The sequence below is a fragment of the Malus sylvestris genome, chromosome 11 (assembly GCF_916048215.2).
Source record: "Malus sylvestris chromosome 11, drMalSylv7.2, whole genome shotgun sequence".
NCBI classification, from domain to species: domain Eukaryota; kingdom Viridiplantae; phylum Streptophyta; class Magnoliopsida; order Rosales; family Rosaceae; genus Malus; species Malus sylvestris.
This window is the reverse complement of record NC_062270.1, coordinates 13957960-13966879: the sequence shown is the minus strand read 5'-3', so window position 1 is coordinate 13966879 and position 8920 is coordinate 13957960. Positions and strand designations below refer to the sequence as shown.

At 38.1% G+C, this 8920-nt stretch overlaps 1 protein-coding gene across 2 annotated transcripts; it reads right to left on the bottom strand.

The window, feature by feature from the left end:
- Positions 1 to 692: 692 nt before the first annotated feature.
- Positions 693 to 7864, bottom strand: LOC126588948 (protein argonaute 5-like). Of its 2 annotated transcripts, none has more exons than XM_050254109.1 (22): positions 7218 to 7864; positions 6078 to 6304; positions 5824 to 5973; positions 5589 to 5722; positions 5384 to 5493; positions 4854 to 4954; positions 4485 to 4620; positions 4265 to 4381; positions 4047 to 4157; positions 3881 to 3952; positions 3425 to 3544; positions 3157 to 3328; positions 2920 to 3041; positions 2651 to 2788; positions 2427 to 2569; positions 2255 to 2317; positions 2111 to 2174; positions 1835 to 1961; positions 1673 to 1746; positions 1436 to 1530; positions 1299 to 1330; positions 693 to 1209 (listed from the first exon to the last, which is right to left on the bottom strand). In XM_050254109.1, exons 1-22 carry the CDS (start codon positions 7680 to 7682, stop codon positions 1034 to 1036), a joined length of 2949 nt encoding a protein of 982 aa, XP_050110066.1. In that variant the 5' UTR covers positions 7683 to 7864; the 3' UTR covers positions 693 to 1033. The 2 variants fall into 2 exon arrangements, with proteins under 2 accessions (XP_050110066.1, XP_050110067.1); XM_050254110.1 differs by lacking the exon at positions 7218 to 7864 and adding an exon at positions 6408 to 6613.
- Between the last annotated feature and the right edge of the window lie 1056 nt (positions 7865 to 8920).

Here is an 8920-nt window from a genome sequence, read left to right as displayed (position 1 = left end):
CGAGATATATGATTTTCATTTTTGAATCACTTGATTTCTTGAGTATTGAAGAAGTTATGAACGTTTAAAGTTAACTAGTTTCCGGCGAGTTTTCAAGTTTTGCACTCAGATCAGTCAACTTTGAAGCTATTTTCTAACCATCTCCGACAACCATTGGACTTCAAAATAGTTATAATCTTATTATAAACTTTCTTATCTTCATTTTGATATATTATAGGTCGAATTTGGTTAAGAAATAATTGAGTTACAAAACTTTGAAAATTGCCCAAACGTACGGCCAAGAGCTCCGGAACATTTAACGAAATTTTTAACGGAATGACCCAAATGATGAATAGTGGACAATCTCAGTAACCACTTTTATCAATTTGGAATCTCAAGAACCAAAGTAATAAGTTATGTAAATCTCAAAGACCATTTTAGCGATTTAGCCAACAAAAATATACACAAAATAGAATCTAATAATTCTGAGTATCAACACTTAAGCAATAATTCAATTATCAACAACCACATTATTTAGTTTACAGAATTTAGTTTATAATTTTTTTAAGCAAGTAACATATAATAATGAGAACTTTAACGAAAAGCTCCCAGTACTGTTCATTATAGTGAAAAACCACATTTTTACACTATAAAATCAATTCTAATACTATTCACTTTACTCTTCATTTTATCCTTATTATTAAAACTCAAAATTTTCAAACGTTTTTCATTAGTTCCCTTGTAATATATCCACCTCAAAATATTCTGGTTCTTAACTTTGAACCAAAATCCATTTCCTTCACAAGACTTGTTTCATAAGCCCCCATAGGACACAAAACTTACAACCAAAACCATCGCGGATGAGATAAGCGATTTAAACGTCCGTCTTCCAGACGATAACCAAAATATAAGATTAAAGTCTTGTGCAACTTTTAGTTCATACGACCTTGACGAAACACAACTACTAGAAACCGCCACCAGCGACAAAACGGACCTCTACAAAACACTACTCGAAACCAATGCCACCAGCGACCAAACGGAGCTCAAGACTGATTCAGCAGTAGAACATAACTTCTTTCACATTTTCTTTTATCTCAGGTAGGGCACGGAACCGCACACCACCAGAACCCCCAGCTGTAGATCCGGTAGTAGAACCTCCATCTGAGTACTCGCCTTCAATGTAGTATCTTGCACGGAAGGCAGCCAAGTGAGCATAGTAAGCAGGAGGAACTGCATGGAAAAACACAAACATCATCGGTGCAATCAGGAAAAAACATGATTTCAGAAAACATATGTACAAATCCAACTCAAGTGCGTACCAATGGAAACTGAACGAGTGCATCTTGCATACCTGAAAAACATACAATTAGAAAGTCAGCAAACAATATGTTATCTTCAAATTGGCATCGTACAAGTGCATAAGCCAGAGTAAGAATTGAAATTACTGTCTGCTTACGTGTAGCATAGGTTGTTCGTTAGCATCTGCAGTGCATCTGCGGTGAAATTGTTCTCATCATACAAGACATGGTAATGTGCAGGCCTGCTAGTTCCCTGCATAGCACAGAAGATATCAGTTCAAACTATAGCACAGCGCAATATTTCATATTTAAAAGTTACTAGAACACAAATACATCCTCATCGAGAGCAAGGAAACCACCGGCAAAAAGGGAACTGGCATACATAAATATAGTACCTGAATGCCAGCATGACTGTTGAGATAGAAGTCAAACTCCGTCGGATGACAAATTTGGGTGTCAACGACAGTGCCTAGACAAGATAAAGAGAGTTAAAGCGCAAACCAGAAAAGCAACAAATTTAATAAATCTCAGATTCTCAATGCATATAAAATTGTAACCTGGTTGAATATTGCCACTCCTATCAGTCCTCCGATTATCAGTAGGGAACAGGCGCGTATGATGCCTTTTCTGCACCACAACAAAAGTAACCGGTGGCAGATATCCCTCCTGAAGTGATTGACAAGCCTGAAAAGGCAGTGACACACATATTAGATAAAATCGCTTACCTTAAAAAATAATTCACTAACTACTCAATTTAAATAATTAAGTAGTGATCAATGTCAAGTTATCTAAAGAATAAAAAAATAATTCTGGAATTCCAGTAGTCAGCATACCTTTCTTATAGCATCCATTTCATACAACAGAACTTGACTAAATTGCCCTTCGCTAACTCCATCCCTGTCAAGCAAACATCAAAACAAATATTAGCAGTGTTGTTGTGTTTGATTTTCCTTGACCGCAGCAAAAACAATTATTACCTGAAGAAGATTACTCTTTTTGGTATTTGGCCAGTTGCTAGTCGAAATGCTCGGAAATGCTCCCTAACATCATGAAAATAATCATGATAAGAAAATATACTCAACTATTATAAAAAAAATAAAAATAAAAAATGAAACAATAACAAAAGCAGGTGCATGTTGACCCAATTACCTGATCATTCCTCCAGCAACAAGTCCCTTGTTAGGGTCCTGTTTTACAGTATACAGATCTTGGATGATTTCTTCACGGTGAACCTGTGCAGAAACAATTCCCCTGTACTTGGTGACCTCTGGCCAATCCATGGACGCCACCACCTGTTGGAATAAATTATCAGGTTAACAGACACATTATGCATTTTTAATTAAAATGAAATCAAAATAAAAGACAGAACTTACAGCAGCAATTGACGGACTGCTGTCCTCCCCAGGTTGAGGATGGGTAACATCCGCACCAAAGATGATTGTGGGAATGTCACTAACCCGAGGAATCCTTCTTTCAATGGCGTCAGTCAAAACAGTGTTCCTTCCGCCAACCTACAACAGTTTTCAATGGTGTCAACATTTTAATGTTTAAGTAATGTGAGACAACACATAAAGAACACACACAATAAGTAATGTGATGGACAATAGAATCTCTTTCTTTTCTTTTTTTTCCGTTAACGAACCTTCACATTTATCTTGAGCGACAAATTTTCAAGGTATTGTTTACTCAGCTTTGATGCTGCCCTAGGCTGACAGCACTGAGACACGATTCCTAACTCGGTTTCACAGATTCGTTTTATCATCCCTGCAAGCAATCAACATGTCAGATTTTAAACATGATTTTCTTGAAATACAAGACAATTATTTTAAGCATAATATTGTAGAAATATAAGAGTTTTTGTTCCATGATTGCTACTCACCATATGATCCAGTGACATCAGGCAAAATGACAATTAACAACTGAAGAGGCTTTCCCTTATGTCCAATTTCATCAAGTTTCTTGCTAGACGTCTTATGGATATCTCTAAGCACCCTCTCTATTTGCCCAGGATGTGCTGATTGATGAGCAAGTAAAGGTTGCGGATGGAAATGCTAGGAAATAAACAATTTGGTTAGGAAAAGAAATAATTCAACGCAAAGAGAGGAGTAAGTTAAGAAAGAGGAGAAAGTTATGAAAGGAAGTCGTACCACTCCCTTGCTGCCACACATATTAACCAAATCCTCACAGAATCGGAAGTTAAAATTTGGGTCCAATCGGGAGAAATTGACGCATGCCCAGAAATCCACTCGACCACCGTTAACCATTTTCTACAGAACCAGAATAAACTAAAAATAATCAGAAACCAAATTTTTAATAAGAACAATGGTTTAATTTTGATGCCGCATCACAAATCACAAAAGCCGTTAAAAAAAAAGAAACAGTATTTTAAAATGCTTACAAACCGATAATAAATATGAACTAGTGAAGTTGCTATCTGCAAAGACTCTTAAATTACAAAAATCATGTTTAACTAACGTCAAACCCCTTCAGTTGCATAAATCATGTGTAACTACCCTCAAAACACATCAAGGATTCAATACGTATGCAATGGAGTTCAACATACACACAGATCCATCTAAATAAATTAAAAACCAATACCATACCTTATTGATCATGTTCCATTGCCCCATTCGTGGATTTTCAGACTTCTCACGACCAGTGTCATGGTATTTCAGCTGTTGTCATCAATTCAAACACCAGCAAAGAAAAAAAAAAGATGAATAAAAAAACACTTGCAATATTCAAACAAAATTGGAAATAAAAAATTACCGAAGGCGGCGGCAACACACGAGCATTAATTAAAGCCATATCTTCTCTTATATGCATTCCAAATTCCCGCTGGACAAGCTCATCTTTATTGTAAGCATTGTGTTTAACCATCTGCACAGAATCACAGATGCAGAAACGTCAGCACCAGAAACAAAATGAAAACCATATAGATTAGGAAAAGAGTGCCATTGGTTGAAAAGATTAAATCACATCCAGACCTGGTATATACTTCGTTCTCTATCTCCAGGGCGTTGACAAGTTGCTCTCAGAAGAGCTGTTACTTGTCTCTCATTCAACTTCTTAGTGTACCTCTGCCCAGCAACAATGGAACAAAGCTGCCAAAAAGTTAAATAAGTAAACTATCTCCTCAATACTACTACCGTACTTAGAACTGAAACATGCTAGGAAATAAAATGGCTAAGAAGTCAAGAAAGGAACCTCCATAGGCAAATAAACAGGTTTTGAATCGCTCCCAGATTGAAGTGCAGGCATTGCCACATCCCTTAGCACAATATTGTACGTATCGCGATAATATTGTTCTACTGAAATTCTACTATTATCCTCTCGAGTGAACCTAAAACGCAAAGATGGATAATAAGTTATGAATGGTCTGTTACCATGGAACACCGTCATAACTCAATTTGATTTTCTTTTCAAAATTAACCCTTACGATGTATGCTAACAAAAGTAGATAATGTGTATGAAAAGTCGTGTTCTATATTTCAAGCCAATCAAGTACCACAAGAAGTCTATTTACATATAAACAAGATATAAGCATGAATGTAATGTAAAGATTACAAGACTTACGTCAACTTGTTCAGCGGTTCGACGGAGACCCCACTGATTTTATAAGATCTATTCTCACGATAAGAAACTGCTACCTTGAGCCCCTTTAAGGCCTTTTTCACCTGTAAGTAACAGAATGCCGACCAGTTCTGATTAAGACAAATACTTTTAAGCAACAATTTTGAACAAACATAAGTAAATAGTAATACACAGAACTCTGAATAAATTAGTCTATGTAGACATCTAGACCTGATCCAAAGGAAGTCAATCCAAAATGGACAAGTCAATTCAAGATAAAAGCAACTGATTACATGCTATGCAGCTTCAAAACCAAATGAGCATAATTACTAGCAAATCTGTTGCATAAATATAACCCACAACTAGCATAAATTACTTGTACTTAGTTGTTCAGACTGGTAGAAAATAATTACAAACTATCAACTCAACATATTCACATTGTATTTTATTCATAATAGCTTTACTCTTTGATAGTTGCCTACCAAAACTGAGTGAAACAAAATGAAACAAATCGAAACAAAAATAGTAAATACCTTCAAACGATCGCGATCAGGCAAAGGCCTTGACAATTCTCTGTAATTTAAAAGTTTCTTCACAAATACAGTTACCAGGACAGGATCATAAAATGCTCTTGCTGATACATCTGCAAATATATGAATAAAAAAAGATAGTCACAACACTCTTGTTACTTAACTTCATATGATTATCAGAACAGGGAAATTTGGGTCAATGCATTACCTATGTTGAGTGAAAGCCCAAACTGAGTAGGCCTTAGACTCTGGTAAAAGCCTCTCCAGTATTCCAGACCGTCACCAAGATCACCTTTCTGCCCAAGCTCAATGGCAAAAAAAGACCTCCCAGCAACAGTGTATCTGATAGAAATTACAACACTCAAACCGTCAGTAGTTAAGGAAAAAAACGTACATAAGGACAACATAAATCCTATGCCCCTTCTAAGAAATAATGACTTTACTTTTCTGAAGGTGTAGCCCTAAGAGCAACATCCAGAACTTGAATTGCGTCTTGAGGCGACTCATGCTGCTGGCTTCGTAGGAACTGCTGGAGTTGATAAAGGTCCGGTTTGCTAGCCAATTTAAGAGTAACCTTGAAATCTCGGTCCCTTCTGTAAGCCCATTCAAACACAAAGAAGAAAACATTAAAAAACCGCAACAAATAAAAAACAATGCAAAAATGACAACAAGACACTAAACTTTCATACAAATATACCTCTTGGCACCAGCTGCCGCAGAGGAACTCTCCCGGCCTTCCTTCTCGGCCAACCTCACCACAAACTCTTTCGAGGCAAATGGTAAGGGGCCTGCTGTATAGATACTTTTCATCCCATCATAAGCTGGGGTTCTCTTGCCCAGGTGGGATTCCTTGTAAAGTTTTACGAGCTGCTTAATTACATCCCTGTTGATCTTTTTCGATGCAACTTCAGGGGTAATCGACACCTACAGCAACGGCAACCAAATGAAATCTTAAGACACCCCACAACCACATAACCAAAACAACAATAATCAACTGTCCAATTAAGCGAGAATACGAACGGTTTACCAAGAAAATCACTGTTTACTAAGCTCAGAAAGTACCCAAAGAATTACATTCCAAAAACACACTTCTGAGTCAAAAATACAGAATACCAAATGAAAACCAACCCTATTTCACCCAAACTTTCATCAATAGATGCTGTTTGGCACTCGGTATTTTGAATCAGCAACGTGTTTTCAAAACCATCACGAGTTTTCCCAAAACACCTCCCTGGATCAAATTTACAAAACCATTTTTGAAAAACAAATGAAACTGGGATTTTGCAATTCAGCATTTTGACTAGAACAAAGTTAGGTCAATTTTAAATAGTTGGGCAACAGCGAAAAGTAAAGCAAATAGAGAATAAATTGTACAAAAGCATATTACTCGCCTTCGACTCAGAAAATCTTTTTCGGAACGTCAAATCTCGTTTCTAAGTCAGATTTACAGCAGTAGAAGAACGCCAAAACGAAATCCAAATGAAAATTTCAAAAAATTAAAAACAAAAACAAAATGGTTGCCAAAAATTGAAAACATAATGACGACGCTCGAAAGTCGGAAGCAACTGAGCAGAACAACCCAGAAATACTTTTAAAAATTGTAAAAAGTAAAATGTCAAAGAAATTTTGGAGTCACAGAGATGTTTTGAGGGCAACAGATCATCATTTTCGGGTCCAAAAACGACATTCCTAGTCAAGTTTTTAAAAACAAAATAAAAGGAAAACGTCAAAAAAAAAATCAAAATTAACTGTAAAATGCAGATGGACAGATAAACACAGAAAAATAAAAACGAAAAAGTGAAAACTGCAAAAAGAACAAAGGAAGAAGGACGCTTACATCGTAATGATGGAGATCTCTATCCGCAACCTCCACTAAGAAATGGTTGGCCCTGACTTGGACCTTCTCGCCGACCTTCCCGTAGCCCGGCCTCGGCGGATGCCGGATGGCCTTGGAAGAAGACGGCGGCGGAGCGGTCATCGTCAGTTTCTGCTCCATCTCAGAGATGAGAAGAGCCTCAGCGGGCCGAGGCGCCGAGCTGGAGGAAGCCTGAGCCGGCGCCGGCCCACGAGGAGCCGGTGTTTGAGCCATCGGCGCCGGCGAGGGAGCTTGAGTCACCGTCGGAGCGGCGACAACTCCAGGACCACCACGGCTAGGGCCCGATTCGGACTGAAACGACGGTGGAGCGCCGGACTGTCGTCCCCGACCACGGCCTCCGCCTCTACCACCGCGATTAAACGGCGGGGCGTCGGAGCCGTACGAGGGATCGGAATGGCGGCCTCGGCCGCGGCCGCGTTGAGACATCGCGTCTGTGATCGGTCTGAGTTTTGAGAGAGAGAGAGAGAGAGAGAGAGAGAGGGGAGGAGGAGGAGGAGTAAGCTTTTAGTGTGTGAGGAGAGCAGAGAGTGGGGCTTGCATGATATTTATATCAAAAGAAATTTAAATTAATACGTGCTGAGGAAGAGACTTCGGGGGAGGGCGTGGGGTTCAAATAGCAGAAGGAAGAGCGAAGGAAAGAGTGTCTCGTGAAATGACTCTTTTGCCCTTCCGTTGTTTTCCAGACCGCCGTGAAATTGGGGAATTGATTTGGATTACGCTCGGAGACGGTTGTGGGGAGTTGGATTATGCGGTTAAGTGGGCTTTTGATAAAACAACCGCAGGGGTGTGAAAGGAATATGATTGGGCGTGGGAAAGGAATATTAGTTTGGGCAAACCGCAGGGGTGTGAAAGGAATATGATTGGGCGTGGGAAAGGAATATTAGTTTGGGCAAAGGATTTTGGGAGAGGGGACGCTTTGACAATTTTGACCTGCTGCTCTTTTTGTGTTTTGGGGGAAATTATGAGTTTTTTTGTGTTTGGTAAACATTCAGCTTCAGCTTTTTTTCACAGTTTTGGGTGAAAACAAGCCAAAAACAAGAAGCTGCAAAATCCAGCTTTAAAAAACCAGCTTTTTTTCACATCTATTTTACATAATAGTTTACCAAACACTATAATACTACTTTTTTTTTCAAAAGCATTTTTTACAAAAAAAATTATCAAACACTCTACAGCTTTATTTCACAGCCGCTTATTCTCACAGCACAGCAGAAGCAGTTTTTTTTTCAAAGCACAGCAATACCAAACCAGCCCTTAAGCGGTTGTCATTGATTGGAAATTCTTGCTTAAACTTGCTCTAAAATGGAATTTGAAATTTAGCATTTTTAGCATTTTTTTTAGCACAAATAAATTTACTAGATTCATTGGCTTTTTAGCTTTTGAGATAAAGAATACAAAGGGGTACCAAGTGGTGCTAATTTACTTCATTTTTGTTGGTCTTTTTCAAACTTTTTTTAGTATGGTAATATTAGGTATCTTGTACATTTTTTCAACTTGATATTCGTTTCTTGTCAAATTAGAAACGCCTGGTACAATATTTGATATACGATTCTCTGTTTATGGTCCGGATTTTTTTTTTGTGAAATTATTTTTATAACCAAAATAACACCGATTGCCATGTCAGGATTAGAAGAACCTCTCAGGTGTAGAGCACCTGACCACGTGAA

Bases quoted from the DNA above. Each gene is read 5' to 3' on its own strand.
- LOC126588948 (XM_050254109.1), bottom strand. From the start codon at position 7,682: ATGTCTCAACGCGGCCGCGGCCGAGGCCGCCATTCCGATCCCTCGTAC. The intron at 1,531-1,672 runs GTACTATATTTA...TGTGCTATGCAG, and splicing joins ACAGTCATGCTGGCATTCAG to GGAACTAGCAGGCCTGCACA. The intron at 1,331-1,435 runs GTAAGCAGACAG...TATGTTTTTCAG, and splicing joins ACGAACAACCTATGCTACAC to GTATGCAAGATGCACTCGTT.